This window comes from Anomaloglossus baeobatrachus, chromosome 9, assembly GCF_048569485.1.
Source record: "Anomaloglossus baeobatrachus isolate aAnoBae1 chromosome 9, aAnoBae1.hap1, whole genome shotgun sequence".
Lineage (NCBI taxonomy): Eukaryota > Metazoa > Chordata > Amphibia > Anura > Aromobatidae > Anomaloglossus > Anomaloglossus baeobatrachus.
Window position 1 is genome coordinate 25,400,727 of NC_134361.1, and position 19,635 is coordinate 25,420,361.

General features: G+C 44.4%; 1 protein-coding gene across 43 annotated transcripts in view; it reads right to left on the reverse strand.

The window, feature by feature from the left end:
• The window catches only part of LOC142250958 (uncharacterized), a 345,599-nt gene that overhangs the window by 184,791 nt on the left and 141,173 nt on the right, over window positions 1-19,635 (reverse strand). For 42 of the 43 annotated variants that reach the window (XM_075323314.1, XM_075323336.1, XM_075323323.1 and 39 more), the window contains 8 exons: window positions 11,334-11,651; window positions 11,088-11,177; window positions 9,826-10,101; window positions 9,580-9,669; window positions 8,608-8,667; window positions 4,177-4,251; window positions 3,931-4,020; window positions 2,962-3,021 (listed from right to left, as the gene is read on the reverse strand). The exons of the other annotated variant lie outside the window; for it this stretch is intronic. In XM_075323314.1, coding sequence (XP_075179429.1) covers window positions 2,962-3,021; window positions 3,931-4,020; window positions 4,177-4,251; window positions 8,608-8,667; window positions 9,580-9,669; window positions 9,826-10,101; window positions 11,088-11,177; window positions 11,334-11,651 — 1,059 coding nt within the window. The remainder of the gene's footprint in view (window positions 1-2,961; window positions 3,022-3,930; window positions 4,021-4,176; window positions 4,252-8,607; window positions 8,668-9,579; window positions 9,670-9,825; window positions 10,102-11,087; window positions 11,178-11,333; window positions 11,652-19,635) is intronic. 43 annotated transcript variants of the gene reach the window in all.

Here is a 19,635-nt window from a genome sequence, read left to right on the forward strand (position 1 = left end):
AATTTCATCCAATCGCTCGCCAAACAATCGGTCGCCAGAAAATGGCAAACCGGTTAAGAACTTCTTGGAAGCAGAGTCTGCCTTCCATTCACGCAGCCACATGGCCCTGCGGACTGCCACCGAGTTGGCGGACGCTACCGCTGTACGGCTAGCAGAGTCCAGGACGGCATTCATGGCGTAGGATGAAAATACCGACGCCTGAGAAGTCAAAGACGCAACTTGCGGAGCAGAGGTACGTGTGACCGCATTAATCTCAGACAGACAAGCTGAGATAGCTTGGAGTGCCCACACGGCTGCAAAGGCCGGGGCAAAAGACGCGCCTGTGGCTTCATAGATGGATTTCATCAGGAGCTCTATCTGCCTGTCAGTGGCATCCTTGAGCGATGAGCCATCTGCCACTGATACTACAGATCTAGCCGCCAGTCTAGAGACTGGAGGATCCACCTTGGGACATTGAGCCCAACCCTTAACTACGTCAGAGGGGAAGGGGTAACGTGTGTCATTAAGGCGCTTAGTAAAGCGCTTGTCCGGAAATGCTCTGTGCTTCTGGACAGCATCTCTGAAGTTAGAGTGATCGAAAAACGCACTCCGTGTACGTTTGGGAAACCTAAACTGGTGTTTCTCCTGCTGCGAATCCGACTCCTCTATAGGTGAAGTTGGGGGAGAAAGATCTAGCACCTGGTTGATGGACGCTATAAGGTCATTTACTATGGCGTCCCCTTCAGGTGTATCCAGATTGAGAGCAACGTCAGGGTCAGAGCCCTGAGCTGCGACATCCGCTTCATCCTCCAGAGAGTCCTCAAGCTGAGACCCCGAACAGCGTGATGAAGTCGGGGAAGATTCCCAGCGAGCCCGCTTAGCCGGTCTGGGACTGCGGTCCGTGCCGGAGTCCTCCCCGTGAGATCTAGGGGCCACCCCGAGAGCACGCTGCGGCGCAAACCGAGAGGGGCCTGGGGGCGATGATCCCACAGTGCCCGGGGCCTGTGTAAGGACCGATCTGGACTGCAAGGCTTCTAGTATCTTAGCAGACCATCTGTCCATAGACTGAGCCATGGATTGTGAAAGCGACTCAGAGAGTTTCTGAGCCAAAATTGCAAACTCTGTCCCTGCTACCTGGACAGGGGAAGCCGGCGGTTCTACCTGAGCTGAGGGTCCCACCAGTGCCCGAGGCTCCGGCTGAGTGAGTGCAACAGGGGCCGAGCATTGCTCACAGTGAGGGTAGGTGGAACCTGCAGGTAACATAGCCGCACAAGAGGTACAGGTTGCAAAATAACCCTGTGTCTTGGCACCCTTGCTCCTTGTGGACGACATGCACCGAGGAGCCTCTTGAAGAAGTTACAGGTCTGTAAGAGCCAGGAATCTTGCATGTTTTTAGATGACTAAATACTTATTTTCCACCTTAATTTGCAAAAAAAAAAAATCTTGCCAAATCAGACTCGGTGATTTTCTGAAATTGTTTTCTCATCCTGTCTCTCATAGTTGTGGTCACATCTGATGTCAATTACAGGCAAATCTCATCTTTATAAGGAGGAGAAAGTGCACAATTGGTGGCTGACTGAATACTTTTTTCCCCACTGTGTATATATACAGTGCTGTGCAAATTAATTGGGACAAAGCATTTTTTAAGTACAATAGTAAGCTGGTTACCAGTCAGTGATTCAAACCAGTTTTAACTGCTTTGAAAAAGGAAATGTGGAAGAAAAAGGAAAACTACACCAAGAACTGATAAAACATTTATCAGAAATAGTAAAATTAATGAAAGAAAAACAAGTAAAGACTTCCAAAGACACTTGTTTTCTGCAGGTATTGATATTAGCGATTCCACTGTACGGCGCAGGCTTCTGGAAGTTGGTCGGAGGGCAACAAAGCCAGTAAAGAAACAACTTCTGACATCTCCAATGAAGGCAAAACAACTTGCATGGGCAAAAAAAATATAAATCTTGGACAACTAGCCAGTGGAAAAAGGTAATTTTCAGTGATGAAACCCATCTTTTTGTTCCAGGGTACAGAGCAAGTGTTGTTAGAAGAAGCAAAAATGAACCATTGCAAACCGATCATATTCAACAAACTGTAAACCACCCTCAAAAACAGATGTTTTGGGGCTTTTTACAGCTGATGGTGCATGGAGCTTATTTCCTAATGATAGTATGATGAATTCATCCAAATACATAGACGTTTCAAAACGTTTCATTGTGCCATTCATGCGTAAATTTGAAGGGACATTCCAACAAGATTGGTTCCATGCCACAATTCCAAGTGCGTGAAGAAATTCCTGGAAGAAAATTAAATAACAGTGCTGGCCTGGCAATTCACCAGACTTACATCCTATAGAAAATTTGTGGAGCATTGAGAAGAGACGTACAACCAAAGAACGCATAATAAACAGCGCCATACAAGTGTGGTTCCATGATGAAGAACTGAAGAATTTATGCAACAACTTGGTAGAATCATTGCCAAAGCGCATCGAAAATCTCTTATTGGCTGAAGGAGGACATATTTCTTACTAAAATTGGTATGTAACAGTGCATTATAACATTTTATTATTAAATATTCAAAAATGTGTTTTTTTGCTTTGTCCCAATTAATTTGCACAGCACTGTATATATAGCAGTACGGGGCTCAGGATGGGGGACAGATATAACTGGAAAGAGACAAGTACGGGGGATAGATATACAGGATTGCAGACATATATAAGAGGATTGTGCCCCGGATGTAGAACATTCTGTATATAACTGGAAGAAGCCCAGCATGGAGAACATATACACCTAGATGAGGCCCAGGATGGGGGACATATATACCAGGGAGGAGCCCAGGATGAAGGAACATAGCACAGAAAGGCAGACATTAGTACATAATGAAAGGGGATGGCGGCAACACATAACGCATTCTTTGGAAACAAACGAGACAGTGAGACTAAAGAATCAAACCCCTCTGATAAGTTTAGTAAGTTGAGTAACGCACCTTCAGTAGCAGGTGTTATGGCTGTAGCTGGTGAACGTTGTGTAGTTGAACTGATTGGCTCTGGAATAAAAAATAAAAATACAAAGAAAAAGGTTAAATTGTTAGTAAATAAGAGGAGAATGTAGTGGTGGTGATTGGGCACGTAGTATGTGTGATGTGGACAGTGACATTTGTAACATAGAGCAAGTCAACTTTTAACACAAACACAACCTTAGTAACGTCACCAAAGACCTGAATCAGAGCAGAAAATTGCACATATCTAGATCCAATACTGCACGTAAGTTGTAAAATTCTGCCTTAAATGAAAACAGATAAATAATATTTGAGGCAAATTCTTATGTGGACATTCACAGTTATTAGAGGATATAGATAACAGAATACATATCTGCAGAAGATTGCATCGGCCAGAAAAGGATCAGAAGACCTCGAGCAAGGCTGGGTAAGTTTCCCCATATCTTACAGATATCACATCACATGGTATAATATGGTCACTCAGGAGGGGCTATAATAGCCAGCATAAAAGCAGAAGTAGGAAACGCAGCAACATGTTCTTGTGAATCTGGATTGTGAGGGGATGTCGCAGTTTGCAGTTCAGTCAAAGAGATAGAGAGACGAAGCCATGAAACACTGAAGAAACTATACAGATCGTGTGTGACAGCACAGCAGGGAAGAATAGTTACCATCCATTTACCCATAGGCATGTATACTATGGAAACGTCATGTTGACTTTACTAACGTTGTTTTTTCAATAAAGAGCTTAAAATTGTTGGTAAGATCCCAGGAGGCCTCATAGTATTATTAATGACTTTTCAGGGCAATTGGATTCTTTACAGAACTTTCAACTCATGGAAAATCAATTCATGATTAATGAAATTTGCCGTCAAAATTTGTGAAAGCTGGAGAATATGAAATTAAAGAGATTCGCTCATCTCACACAATTCACATAACAATGAGATAAATCTGACTTACCCTGACATGCACATGGCATAAGACGACAGAAAAAACCGTAGTACATTTCTAGGCTGCAGGCTTGAGGAAGGCACCAGCATTGCTCCACTACTATGTACAGAAGACATGAATAGTATTATCACCATTGCTCGTTCTAAAGAGTGGACATGATCTGCCAACACAACCAAGGAAGGAAGCAAATGGGAAAAGCAAGTCGGTAGCTTTGGCTGCTTTGGGTTGATTTTTTTCATGAGATAAGTTACATACCTTCAGTAGTAGTTGGCCTGGTTTTAGTTGTTGGACGTTCTGTGGTAGGTGACATGGTTGTAGTTGTTGGGTGCTCTGTAATAGTAGGTGACATACAGTTAGGTCCAGAAATATTTGGACAGTGACACAATTTTGGCGAGTTGGGCTCTGCATGCCACCACATTGGATTTGAAATGAAACCTCTACAACAGAATTCAAGTGCAGATTGTAACGTTTAATTTGAAGGTTTGAACAAAAATATCTGATAGAAATTGTAGGAATTGTACACATTTCTTTACAAACACTTCACATTTTAGGAGGTCAAAAGTAATTGGACAAATAAACCAAACCCAAACAAAATATTTTTATTTTCAATATTTTGTTGCGAATCCTTTGGAGGCAATCACTGCCTTAAGTCTGGAACCCATGGACATCACCAAACGCTGGGTTTCCTCCTTCTTAATGCTTTGCCAGGCCTTTACAGCCGCAGCCTTCAAGTCTTGCTTGTTTGTGGGTCTTTCCGTCTTAAGTCTGGATTTGAGCAAGTGAAATGCATGCTCAATTGGGTTAAGATCTGGTGATTGACTTGGCCATTGCAGAATGTTCCACTTTTTTGCACTCATGAACTCCTGGGTAGCTTTGGCTGTATGCTTGGGGTCATTGTCCATCTGTACTATGAAGCGCCGTCTGATCAACTTTGCGGCATTTGGCTGAATCTGGGCTGAAAGTATATCCCGGTACTCTTCAGAATTCATCCGGCTACTCTTGTCTGCTGTTATGTCATCAATAAACACAAGTGACCCAGTGCCATTGAAAGCCATGCATGCCCATGCCATCACGTTGCCTCCACCATGTTTTACAGAGGATGTGGTGTGCCTTGGATCATGTGCCGTTCCCTTTCTTCTCCAAACTTTTTTCTTCCCATCATTCTGGTACAGGTTGATCTTTGTCTCATCTGTCCATAGAATACTTTTCCAGAACTGAGCTGGCTTCATGAGGTGTTTTTCAGCAAATTTAACTCTGGCCTGTCTATTTTTGGAATTGATGAATGGTTTGCATCTAGATGTGAACCCTTTGTATTTACTTTCATGGAGTCTTCTCTTTACTGTTGACTTAGAGACAGATACACCTACTTCACTGGGAGTGTTCTGGACTTCAGTTGATGTTGTGAACGGGTTCTTATTCACCAAAGAAAGTATGCGGCGATCATCCACCACTGTTGTCATCCGTGGACGCCCAGGCCTTTTTGAGTTCCCAAGCTCACCAGTCAATTCCTTTTTTCTCAGAATGTAACCCGACTGTTGATTTTGCTACTCCAAGCATGTCTGCTATCTCTCTGATGGATTTTTTCTTTTTTTTCAGCCTCAGGATGTTCTGCTTCACCTCAATTGAGAGTTCCTTAGACCGCATGTTGTCTGGTCACAGCAACAGCTTCCAAATGCAAAACCACACACCTGTAATTAACCCCAGACCTTTTAACTACTTCATTGATTACAGGTTAACGAGGGAGACGCCTTCAGAGTTAATTGCAGCCCTTAGAGTCCCTTGTCCAATTACTTTTGGTCCCTTGAAAAAGAGGAGGCTATGCATTACAGAGCTATGATTCCTAAACCCTTTCTCCGATTTGGATGTGAAAACTCTCATATTGCAGCTGGGAGTGTGCACTTTCAGCCCATATTATATATATAATATTAATTGTATTTCTGAACATGTTTTTGTAAACAGCTAAAATAACAAAACTTGTGTCACTGTCCAAATATTTCTGGCCCTGACTGTAGCAAATGTGTTTTAGGCCATGATATGTCTAACTTAGATGAAGACGTATAACTTCGTATCCCTTGATTCTGGCACAACAGCCTTACTCACTATATACAGCTCCTACTGCAAGTCCCTGTTACTACATAGTAATAAAGGAGATGGCTAGGGGGCTACATAGAAATCATGGGGCCGCAAAGCAAAAGTCAAAATTTTATCATACCTCAAAGAAAGAAAATATTTGATGGAGTTGATAGGGAAAAGGTGCATTTGTGTAGTCAGGATAGGGCATATTATGGCCTCTAACTGTTTAGAGATAGAAGAGAGGACTTCTTGAGCCGTCTGTATTGACATGTGGGTCAAAACCGTATTTTTCTTTATATGTAGAGGAGCTCTTAAAATCTATTGCTTGGACATAGATCTCCCCAATAATCTGCCTCCAGAGGTTATTGTTAATAAGAGGGGGCATTACCAATGTGAGAGCAGACTGTCAGTCATTACATGTCTCACAGTGGTAATGCCTCTTTTCATTTACAATAAGCTCTGGAGGCAGATTCTCGGGGAGATCTATGTCCGGCCCAGAGATCTAAACAGCTGATATACATATAGGAATAATTCATCAGCTCACATATATCAAAAATATGGCACCACATCCTGTAAAAATAAAATGCAAAAAAAACCTAGCCCACTTACGGCTACGTCGGCTAAAAAAGAAAAATAGATGGCTTTGGATTTATGTGACATAAAAGCTATTTTTTTTTCCATTAAATGTGTTATTTCTCTGCAAAAATTAGAAAACCTAAAAAGCTTTAAATGTTTGTCATTGATATAATCGCCCTAATCTTGGAACATAATTAAAAAATGCAAAAAACAATATTTTTTTCATCCCCACAAAAAATTTAATGAAAGTAATTTAACAAAAATATATCTATTACAAAAATGAAACAAACGAAAATTAAAAAAATTCAATCGGTCCAACAAAGCATGAACCCTCCTAAAGCAGAGAGATAAAGAAAAGTCATTACTCTTAAAAGGCGGAGATTAAAATGAAATGACATATAGGCTGAAATAGTTTGTGTCCTTATGGGGTTAATGCATATAGAATATGCAGTAGAGTTAATAAGAAAGTGAATATTTGTACGAGGCAATACTGGGGTGAATATTACGGGGACAGTCACACGGGAAGAGGGGGCATCTATCAGGGTTGTCATTGTGCAATCCTGGATCGCAGTGTTTAGGAAGACACCAGCAGTGTTTCTTTGCTGCATTGTGTTAACAACACACGATTGCTATCAACATTATTTTTATATAGTGTTTGCCTTTATTGTATATTTATTACATAAGCTGAGCCTAATATCTAATTTCATAATATTTGTAAAGGAGACACAGTATTTCACCTCTAAAGGATGTAATCCTAATGGAACTTTTGACAGATACAGGAATATAAGAAAATTGAAATAAGCAGTAATCTATATAGAAAAAACGTGGGGTTTTCTACTAAGATAGAATAGTGGTGGGATTTTCACTTGTGCGTATTATATTAAAACAAGTGACATGGATAGAAAAATACATTTTCAAAGATTAGTTATCCTTAAAGGAAAAAAAGTGCTGCATCCTATACGCTCAAAATAGGTCATATCCTTATTGCCACCCCCATGTTTCACAGTAGGTATGGTGTTCTTTGGATGCAGCTCAGCATTCTGTCGCCTTCCAACACAACAAGTTGTGTTTCTACTAAACAGTTCTACTTTGGTTTCATCAGACCATATTACTTTCTCCCAATACTCTTCTGGATAATACAAATGCTCTCTAGCAAACTTCAGACAGGCCCGGACATGTACTGGCTTAAGCAGGGGAACACGTCTGGCACTGCAGGATCTAAGGGGCCCTTTGCACACTACGACATCGCAAGCTAATGCTTGCGATGCCAAGCGCGATAGTCCCCGCCCCCGTCGCAGCTGCGATATCTGGCGATAGCTGCCGTAGCGAATATTCCAAGTGCGTGAAGAAATTCTTGGAAGAAAATTAAATAACAGTGCTGGACTGGCAATTCACCAGACTCAAATCCTGTAGAAAATTTGTGGAGCATTGTGAAGAGACGTACAACCAAAGAACGCATAATAAACAGCGCCATACAAGTGTGGTTCCATGATGAAGAATTGAAGAATTTATGCAACAACTTGGTAGAATCAATGCCAAAACGCATCGAAAATCTCTTATTGGCTAAAGGAGGACATATTTCTTACTAAAATTGGTATGTAACAGTGCATTATAACATTTTATTATTAAATATTCAAAAATGTGTTTTTTGTCCCAATTGATTTGCACAGCACTGTATATATAGCACTAAGGGGCCCAGGATGGGGGACAGATATAACTGGAAAGGGACAAGTACGGGAGATAGATATACAAGATTGCAGACATATATAAGAGGATTGTGCCCCGGATGTAGAACATTCTGTATGTAAGTGGAAGAAGCCCAGCATGGAGAACATATACACCTAGATGAGGCCCAGGATGGGGGACATATATACCAGGGAGGAGCCCAGGATGAAGGAAAATAGCACAGAAAGGCAGACATTAGTACATAATGAAAGGGGATGGCGGCAGCATATAACTCATTCTTTGGAAACAAACGAGACAGTGAGACTAAAGAATCAAACCCCTCTGATAAGTTTAGTAACTTGAGTAACGCACCTTCAGTAGCAGGTGTTATGGTTGTAGCTGTTGGGTTTTGTGTAGTTGAACTGATTGGCCCTGGAATAGAAAAGAAAAATACAAAGAAAAAGGTTAAATTGTTCCTAAATAAGAGGAGAATGTAGTGGTGGTGATTGGGCACGTAGTATGTGTGATGTGGACAGTGACATTTGTAACATAGAGCAAGTCAACTTTTAACACAAACACAACCTTAGTAACGTCACCAAAGACCTGAATCAGAGCAGATAATTGCACATATCTAGATCCAATACTACACATAAGTTGTAAAATTGTGCCTTAAATAAAAACAGATAAATAATATTTGAGGCAAATTCTACTTATGTGGACATTCACAGTTATTAGAGGATATAGATAACAGAATACATATCTGCAGAAGATTGCATCGGCCAGAAAAGGATCAGAAGACCTCGAGCAAGGCTGGGTAAGTATCCCTATATCTTACAGATATCACATCACATGGTATAATATGGTCACTCAGGAGGGGCTATAATAGCCAGCATAAAAGTAGAAGTAGGAAATGCAGCAACATGTTCTTGTGAATCTGGATTGTGAGGGAATGTCGCAGTTTGCAGTTCAGTCAAAGAGATAGAGAGACGAAGCCATGAAACACTGAAGAAACTATACAGATCGTGTGTGACAGCACAGCAGGGAAGAATAGTTACCATCCATGTACCCATAGGCATGTATACTATGGAAACATCATGTTGACTTGACTAACGTTATTTTTTCAATAAAGAGCTTAAAATTGTAGGTAAGATCCCAGGAGGCCTCATAGTGTTAGTCATGACTTTTCAGGGCAATTGGATTCTTTACAGAACTTTCAACTCATGGAAAATCAATTCATGATTAATGAAATTTGCTGTCAAAATTTGTGAAAGCTGGAGAATATGAAATTAAAGAGATTCGCTCATCTCACACAATTCACATAACAATGAGATAAATCTGACTTACCCGGACATTCACATGGTATAAGAGTACAGAGATAACCGTAGTACATTTCTGGGCTGCAGTTTTCAGGAAGGCACCAGCATTGCTCCACTACTATGTACAGAAGACACGAATAGTATTATCATCATTGTTCTTTCTAAAGAGTGGACATGATCTGCCAACACAGCCAAGGAAGGACGCAAATGGGAAAAGCAGCTCGGTAGCTTTGGCTGCTTTGGGTTGATTTTTTTCCCAAGTTAAGTTACATACCTTCAGTAGTAGGTGACATGGTTGTAGTTGTTGGGCGTTCTGTGGTAGGTGACATGATTGTAGTTGTTGGGCGTTCTGTGGTAGGTGACATGGTTGTAGTTGTTGGGCGTTCTGTGGTAGGTGACATGGTTGTAGTTGTTGGGCGTTCTGTGGTAGGTGACATGGTTGTAGTTGTTGGGCGTTCTGTGGTAGGTGACATGGTTGTAGTTGTTGGGCGTTGTGTGGTAGATGACATGGTTGTAGATGTTGGGTTTTGTGTAGTTGAACTGATTGGCCCTGGAATAAAAAAGAAAAATACAAAGAAAAAGGTTAAATTGTTCCTAAATAAGAGGAGAATGTAGTGGTGGTGATTGGGCACGTAGTATGTGTGATGTGGACAGTGACATTTGTAACATAGAGAAAGTCAACTTTTAACACAAACACAACCTTAGTGATGTCACCAAAGACCTGAATCAGAGCAGATAATTGCACATATCTAGATCCAATACTACACATAAGTTGTAAAATTCTGCCTTAAATGATCACAGATAAGTAGAATATGCCTCAAATATTATTTATGTGGACATTCACAGTTATTAGAGGATATAGATAACAGTAATACATATCTGCAGAAGATTGCATCGGCCAGAAAAAAATCAAAAGACCTCGACCAAGGCTGGGTAAGTTTCCCCATATCTTACAGATATCACATCACATGGTATAATATGGTCACTCAGGAGGGGCTATAATAGCCAGCATAAAAGCAGAAGTAGGAAATGCAACAACATGTTCTTGTGAATCTGGATTGTGAGGGGATGTCGCAGTTTGCAGTTCAGTCAAAGAGATAGGCGAAGCCATGAAACACTGAAAAAGCTATACAGATCGTGTGGAAGGTAAAATCTCTATAATATCCTATAGAACAGCTTAATATTAACGTAATAATCTATCTTTATCTTTTTTCTGTGCAAAGTGTTAAAGGCAACTTCCTTCTGTATAGTCTGGTTCAATAGGTATGAATACATGACCCTATGTATATCAATTAGGTAAGCTAACGTTGTTTTTTCAATAAAGATCTTAAAAGTGTTATTAATATCCCAGGAGGCCTCAGTGTTAGTCATGTCTTTTCAGGGCAATTGGATTCTTTACAGAACTTTCAACTCATGGAAAATAATTCATGATTAATGAAATTTGTCGTCAAAATTTGTGAAAGCTGGAGAATATGAAATTACAAAGATTCGCTCATCTCACACAATTCACATAACAATGAGATAAATCTGACTTACCCGGACATTCACATGGTATAAGAGTACAGAGATAACTGTAGTACATTTCTGGGCTGCAGGCTTGAGGAAGGCACCAGCATTGCTCCACTACTGTGTATAGAAGACATGAATAGTATTATCACCATTGTTCTTTCTAAAGAGTGGACATGATCTGCCAACACAGCCAAGGAAGGAAGCAAATGGGAAAAGCAGCTCGATAGCTTTGGCTGCTTTGGGTTGATTTTTTTCATAAGATAAGTTACATACCTTCAGTAGTAGGTGACATGGTTGTAGTTGTTGGGCGTTCTGTGGTAGGTGACATGGTTGTAGTTGTTGGGCGTTCTGTGTTAGGTGACATGGTTGTAGTTGTTGGTTGTTCTGTGGTAGGTGACATGGTTGTAGTTGTTGGACGTTCTGTGGTAGGTGACATGGTTGTAGTTGTTGGGTGCTCTGTAATAGTAGGTGTCATAGTTGTAGTTGTTGGGCGTTCTATGGTAGTACTTGGCCAGGTTGTAGTTGTTGAGCGTTCTGTGATAAGTGACATGATTGTAGTTGTTGGACTTTTTGTTGTAGTAGTGTCTGACACTAGAAAAACACAGATAAATGTTATTTCATTCCGATGATAAACGATAATATGATAATAAGCAATGTGCACATAACAAATGTGTTTTGGGTGGTGATATGTCTAACTTAGCTGAAGACGTATAACTTTGTATTACTTTACTCTGGCACAACAGCCTTACTCACTATATACAACTCCTACTGCAAGTCCCTGTTACTACATAGTAATAAAGGATATTGCTTTCGGGGGTACATAGAAATCATGGGGCCCCAAAGCAAATGTCAAAATGTTACCATACTTCAAAGAAAGAAAATATTTGATGGAGTTGGTAGGGAAAAGGTTCACATGTGTAGTCAGGATAGGGCATACTATACCGTCCAACTGTTTAGAGATCGCACCAACCCTCTGGAACGCGCTACCCCAAGAAGTTAGGACAAACCACAACTTACTCAGCTTCAGACACACCCTAAAAACGCATCTTTTTAGGGCAGCCTATCACACTCACTAGCCAAACTAAATTCACATAGTCCCTCTGCAACTTCTCTCAACATAACTCCACGTCAAACTCCATGGCACCCAAATCCATCTCAAGGTTCTGGGCAACTGGTCCAGGAAACCATTACCTATCCCCCATTTCCTTGAAATGACTGGATTGCCATTGTAAATAAGCACTTGTACCTTGCCCCTCCCCCCCCATCTCATTGTAGATTGTAAGCTCTCACGAGCAGGGTTGTCTTTTTTTCCCATCTAAATATTGTATTTTCCATAACTGTTACTTGTTTGTATATGATCCTCCTGAATTGTAAAGCGCTGCGGAATATGTTTGCGCTATAGAAATAATGATTATTATTATTATTAGATAGAAGAGAGGACTTCTTGAGCCATCTGTATTGACATGTGGGTCACAACCACGTTTTTCTTTATATGTAGAGGAGCTCTTAAAATCTATTGGTTGGACATAGATCTCCCCAATAATCTTCCTCCAGAGGTTGTTGTAACAAAAAGAGGACATTACCAATGTGAGAGCAGACTGTCAGTCATTACATGTCTCAGAGTGGTAATGCCCCTTTTCATTCACAATAAGCTCTAGAGGCAGATTCCTGGGGAGATCTATGTCGGGCCCAGAGATCTAAACAGCTGATATACATATAGGAATAATTCATCGGATCAGATATATCAAAAATGTGGCTCATCCTGTAAATAAAAAAATGCAAAAAAAACCTAGCACACTTACGGCTACGTTGCTTGAAAAAAAGAAAAAAAATAGATGGCTTCAGATTTAGAAATAGATGGCTTCAGATTTAGATGACATAAAAACTATTTTTTTTCCATTAAATGTGTTATTACTCGGCAAAAATAGGAAAACCTAAAAAGCTTTAGATGTTTGTTGTTGTTATAATCGCACTAATCTTAGAACATAATTTAAAAATGCAAAAAACATTGGAAAAACATCAGGATTTTTTCATCCCGACAAAAAGATTTAAGGAAAGTAAATTAATAAGTTATATATACTACAAAAAACGGATTTTTGTGTACTCACCGTAAAATCGTTTTCTCTTAGCCATCACTGGGGGACACAGGACCATGGGTGTTATGCTGCCTATCCATAGGAGGACACTAAGTAGATGCAAAAGCATAGCTCCTCCTGTGCAGAATACACCCCCTGGCCTGGCCAGGTAACCTCAGTTTTAGTACACAAGCAGTAGGAGAAAAAACAGTAAAAACTTCTCAACAGAGGAACAAGAGAAAAAAAGAGTCATAACCAAATAAGGTACTGAGAGAACCACGGCCCAACAGGGCAACAGGGTGGGTGCTGTGTCCCCCAATGATGGCTAAGAGAAAACGATTTTACGGTGAGTACACAAAAATCCGTTTTTCTCTGACGCCTCATTGGGGGACACAGGACCATGGGACGTCCTAAAGCAGTCCATGGGTGGGTAAACAAACAACGCAACCCAAGGACTAGGAACCAGTCCCAGATAGCCAGGAGCGCCTACTGAGATAGGTACTCCACTATCGTTTGCAGAATTTTCCTACCTAGGTTTGCCTCAGCCGAAGCTTGGGTATGGATTCAGTAATGCTTTGAAACAGTATGTAGGCAAGACCAGGTCGCAGCCTTACACCTCTGTTCCACTGAAGGCTGATGCCTAATGGCCCAAGGGGCGCCAACTGCTTGCGTGGAATAAGTCCGCAGCCCACTAGGAATGGGCTTAAGTTGCTAGCGGTAGACTTCCTGGATTGCAGAGCGAATCCAGCGAGCCAGCGTTGCCTATGAAGCTGCCTGTCCTTTCTTAGGCCTTTCAGGAATGACGAACAAGGAGTCTATGTTCCTAAAGGGGCTGTCCTGGGTACGTAATATCTGAGAGCCCTCACAAGATCTAGCGAATGTAGAAACCTTTCCACCCTATGGACTGGGTGTGGACAAAAAGGAAGTCAGAACAATGTCCTCTTTCATATGAAACAGGGAAATAACCATCGGAAGAAAATCCAGAAGGGGGCGTAGAACCACCTTGTCCTGATGAAAGATCAGAAAGGGTTCGCGGCAAGAGAGTGATGCCAGTTCTGAAACTTGTCTGATGGACGTAATCACCACTAAGAATGTTACCTTCCAGGAGAGAAGAGCAAGAGAAGATTCCTTAAGAGGTTCAAAAGGGGACCTCTGGATACCGTCCAAAACGAGATTGAGGTCCCATGGGTCCAGCGACCGTTTATACAGGGAAACTCGATGGGAAACACCCTTGAGGAAAGTCTTGACTTGCGGATTGCAAGCTAGGCGGTATTGATAGAATATTGAGAGAGATGAAACCTGCCCCTCAAGGGAGCTGAGGGCCAACCCCTTTTGCAACCTGACTGCAAAAAAAAACAAAAAAACAACAATTCTGGGGATCGCCAGAGGCATAGGTTGGACATTAGATTCCCTGCACTGGAAAAGGAAAGTTTTCCACGTACGGTGGTAAATATGGGATGAAGGCCGGCTTTCGGGCACTGTACAAGGTGGAGATGACGGCAGGAGAGAATCTCCCTTTTTTTAAAGTCCAGGTCTCAATGGCCAGGCCGTCAGCTTCAGGGCTCTGGAGTTCTGATGGGAAATGAGCCCTTGGGTCAGCAAGTCTGGGATGCTTACGAGGCGCCATGAGCAATTGTACTAATTCAGCATACCAGGCGCACCTGGGCTAGTCCGGTGCTATTAGTATCACCGGGACTCCTTCTGCCTTGATCTTTCTGATTACTCGTGGCAGCAGGGGCAGAGGCGAAAAACATGTAAGGCTAAGTTCACATTTCCGTTGATTTGTATCAGTCACATGCGTCGCTTGACGCATGTGACTGATGCGCTGTTCAACGCTGTACAACGGATGACAAAGAACAGAATTCTTTGTCGGATTCCGTTGTGTGCGGGGGGCGGAGTTCGGGGGCAGAGCCGAGCGGGGGGCGGGGCCAGGCGCTGAGGATGTCAGTGGAAGTGCTGCGGTCTGCATGGCTGGGGACAGGTGAGTGTATGTGTGAGTGAGTGTGTGTATGTGCATGTATGTATGTATGTATGTGTGTGTGTGCACATGCAAAGTGCGGGAGGGGGCGGAGCCGAGCAGGGGGCGGGGCCAGACGAGGGTGTCAGTGCTTGTCTGCATGGCTGGGGACAGGTGTGTGTGTGTGTGTGTGTGTACATACATGTGCGGAGTGCGGGAGGGGGCGGGGCCGAGCGGGGAAGTGTCGGCCTCCCTGCACACGTAACCAGCCTAAATATCGGGTAACAGCAAAGCACCCGATGTTTACCTTGGTTACCCGATATTTACCTTGGTTACGGGCCTACACCGCTTAGCGCTGGCTCCTTGCACCGTAACCAGGGTAAATATCGGGTAACCAACCAAAGCTGGTGACGTGTGCTGGGAGCCAGAGAGCATGCGCAGCGAAATTCGACGGATCTCGCTGCTCAAAAAACGTTACATGCTGCGTTCCCCCCGCCCGGCGGTCAGTCGTTCCACGACTGATCAGTCGGGCGGAGGGTGCAACGCAGCATCATCAGTCACAATCCGCTGCTCATACAAGTCTATGGGAGCAGCGGAATCCGCTAAACGGATTCCACTGTTTACAAGAGCAGCGGATTTTGACTGATAGATTTTAGCGGAAATGTGAACTTAGCCTAAGTTGGACGGAAACGACTTCAGGAGACTAGAGCATCCGCGCCAATGGACTGTGGGTCATGTGACCTGGCTAAGAACGCGGGTACCTTTGCGTTCAACCTTGAGGCCATTAGATCATTATTATTTATTATTATTTATTTGTAGAGCACCATTAATTCCACGTCTGGTGTACTCCAGTAAGTGCAGATGTGTGGGAACACTTCTGGGTGGAGAAAGCACTCTCCGGCGGCCAGGCCTTGGCGACTTAGAAGGTCCGCCACCCAGTTTTCTACTCCCGGTATGTGTAACGTTGAAAACACAGACCCCCGAGGACCTCGAGATAAGCTGTCTTGCTGCTGGTACCTCCCTGCTGATTGACATAGGCCACAGCTGTTGCATTGTCCAATGGGACCCGAATCAAACGACCTGCTAGCAGAAAAGGGGAATGACCTGAACGCGAGAAGATCGCGCTGATTTTCAGGATGATTTCTGGGAAGGGAAGACTCCTGGGGTGTCCAACGTCCCGAACCAGTGTGGAGCCAGTACGCTGCTCCCCAGACTAAGAGGCTGGCGTCCGTGGTCAGGAGTAGCCAGTCTACTTGGGGGAGAAAAACTCCTTCTCGATATGGAAGAGGACTGAAGCCACCAGTAAAGCGCATACCTGACTGAAGGTGTAAGGTGAAAAGTTCATCCAAGGAAAAGGAGCTCTTGTCCCAGGCAGCTAGAAGCGCAAGCTGCAGTGGGCGGTGGTGTGGCTAAGCGAGAAGCACTGTCTCTATAGCCGCCGCTATCGTACCTAGCACTCTCATACTGAATCGTATGAAGTGACAGGAATACGTAGAGGGCAGTGTACCGCTTGTTGTAGAGCGGTCGCCTTGACTTGAGGGAGAAATATCAAGCCCCGAAGAGTGTCCAGGGACATGCCCAGGGAGGTGACGGATTTTGACGCGACCGGGGATGATTTGACTGGAGTCAGAAGCCGCCCTAAGCGGGATAGGGTGCCCACAGAGATCTGCACGCTGATTGAGCCCTTGATGAGGAGGTCATCCAAGCAAGGCAGAACAGCCACTCTCCTGGCGTGAAGGGCACTCATGGCGGCCGCCATGACCTTAGTTAAGACCCTTGGTGCTGTGGCAGAGTCGAGGGTAGGGCCACAAATGAAAATAAGAAGTCCTGAACCGCGAAGCGGAGAAACTGTGGTGAGCTGGAGTGATGGGTATGTGCAGGTACGCGTCCCTGATAGCTAGGGAAGCAAGGAATTCTCCTTCGACCATAAAGGTAATAATGGACTCTAGGAAGTCCATTCTGAATCTCCTTACGTGCACATGTTTGCTCAGGTGTTAGAGGTCCAGGATGGGACGAACTGACCCGTCTTTCTTTGGCGACCACGATAGGTATAGCCTTGAACCTCTCGCCGTCCGGAACAGGTACCATCACCCCCGCCGTTTGGAGGGAGTGGATTGCTGAGGAGAAGGCCTCGTGGTGTTTTGGAGCGTTTGGGGGGGTTTGAGAGAAAAGACTGACCAGGGGATCGGGTCCAGAATTCAATGTGGTAACCGGAAGACACAAGGTATCACACCCATTTGTGGTCTGAGGCGGCGGCCCAGATGGAGTAGGACGAGACTTCTCGGTCTTTGTCTAGACTGCCAGGACGAGGTGGACTCGGGGAGGGCTGAGAAGGTTGGGCCCTACGTGTCTAGTAAAAAGCATGCTGGGCTAGAGTTGGGGGAGAGAGGTACTCTTTTCCTCTTGTGGCGTCAGACAAAAAAAAAAAAAAGAGCCTGTCCAGACGATCGGCAAACCATCGGTCTGGAAAGGAGTACTGTGAGAGGCTTCTTAGAGACCGAGTCCATTCTCCATTATTGGAATCAGAGGGCCTTACGGATAGCTATGGTATTTGAGGCGGCAATAACTGCGCAGGTAGCAGCGCCGAGGAAGCTCTGCATAAGGTACTCCGCCGCCGCAGCAATGTGAACAGTTACATCTGAGAGGGTCTGAGGAAAACTGGTAGTCCTGGTGCCTGTGCGACCCACACGGAAGGGGAGAGGGACCCGCGGCCTCGAGGCAGAGCGATCGAGCTGCTCCACTTGTCTGTCTGTCGGTTCCTTGAAGGAGGATCCATCAAGTAAAAGACAGGAGGGTCCTTCAGGCAGGCAGAAGCCGGGTGAGGGTCCACCGAGGCCGGATCGGCCCTGCCCTTAGAGACAGCTAAGCCAAAGGGGTACCGGGACTCCATGAGTTTACGGATACCAAAGCGGCGTCAAAAAGCTCTTTTTTTTTTTAAGTTTATTCACCCTTTTAAAGGAGACCGCAGGGTCAGTAGTAGTGGATGGGAGATCTTCCACATGCAGAGTTTTGGTAGATTGCTGCAATAAGGGAGTCCATCGCAGCTTGATCACTCGGGGAGGTTGAAACCAAGGAATCATCTCGGTACAAACATCATTCCCCTTCCTCCGGCTCCTCAGAGACCGCGGAACATGTGCGAGAACCCCATCTGTAAACCCCAGAGGGAGACCCATGGGGGTCATGCCTTTTTTCTGATCTGCAACCGGTGAAGCAGAGGGCTGATTCTTATCAGAAGGACCCTCTATAGAGGTGTCATCAGGCTGCGTTCTGTCCAGGGGCCCTGAGGGGTGTAGGACGATGTTGCAAAGCCAGCACCAGGTTCAGGGAACTGTGCCCTTTCTGGGGGACTGGGAGCCGTAGGCTCTGGGCTGGCTGCGGTTGCTGCGGTGGTGGCGGGGTGGGGGGGGGGGGGTTTACAAAGGAACCGGACTCACAGAAGGAAGAGGTGCTATCATCTACTAGTAGCTCAGCGTGACAGGATACATTAATAGTCTTATAGTTGTTGCTGTAGTTGTGCAGGGCATAAAACATGTAACTGCAGCCCCTGGCTGATGAGCCACAAACTCTGATTGTAATGAGGGAGCAATGCTCTGCAGAGTTAATATGTAAGTGAGGCTATAACTCATCCAGAACCCTGATGACCCCTTTCCCCCTCCTGCGTCACAGTTCCTGTAGGAAGGAGGAATCCAGCTCTGAGAGACGCCCACAGGCTCTGATCACAACAAGAGGGAGCAATGCTCTGCAGCAATGCTCTGCAGATCCTGTGTGAGGAGGGACTAAGAATGTTACCTTCCATTACGCGCGCTTTTGTGAGGGAGCGTGGCTTATCAAGTGTCGTAGGGGGCAGGGCTTAGCTCTGACAAGAAAGCATGAGAAAATATAATAAACAAAAAAATGGTGGGAAGGGACTCCCCTTCCCCCCTCCAGCCCTGTACAACAATGGTGGACAGAAAAACCTTTATAAGTGTACCGCAGCTGCAGGTGCACTTAGTCCAGGGAGTTGTGCCCTCCCCCCGCCACAGGTGGAATGCTATGCAGGTGTCTGCAATCACATCCCATGTGCATCCAGTCAGTGTGACCTTTGCTCCAGTTTCCTGTCAGGGAGCCAGTGTGCAGATTCTGACGCCTGCTGTGCCCGGTCACAGAACGTGTATCAACTCAGAGCCTGCCAGAGGGACTGAGGAATGCTCTGGGGCTCTGGAAAAATCGGAATTATCTCACCTCAGCTCCTGTGGAGATGGCAGTCTGGTCACGCTGGTGCGGAGCGAATATCAACTCAGAGCCTGCAAGAGGGGCTGAGGAAGTTTTCATCTGCTCTGGGCTCTGGAAAATCAGTGCCATGAGACCTGTCGTCCAGTGAGTAACAGCCCAGGATCCAGCGTCGCAGGAGGTGGTACGGGGAGGCAACACTCCGCGTTCCCGCCTGTTGATGGTTTTGGGAAATCGGTCCCCGAAGGAACTGTCGCCCTCTAAAAACAAAAAATTCTTGCTGCAGTAGTCTGCAGAGATGTGCCTCCTATAGACAGTAAGATAAAATGGAGTT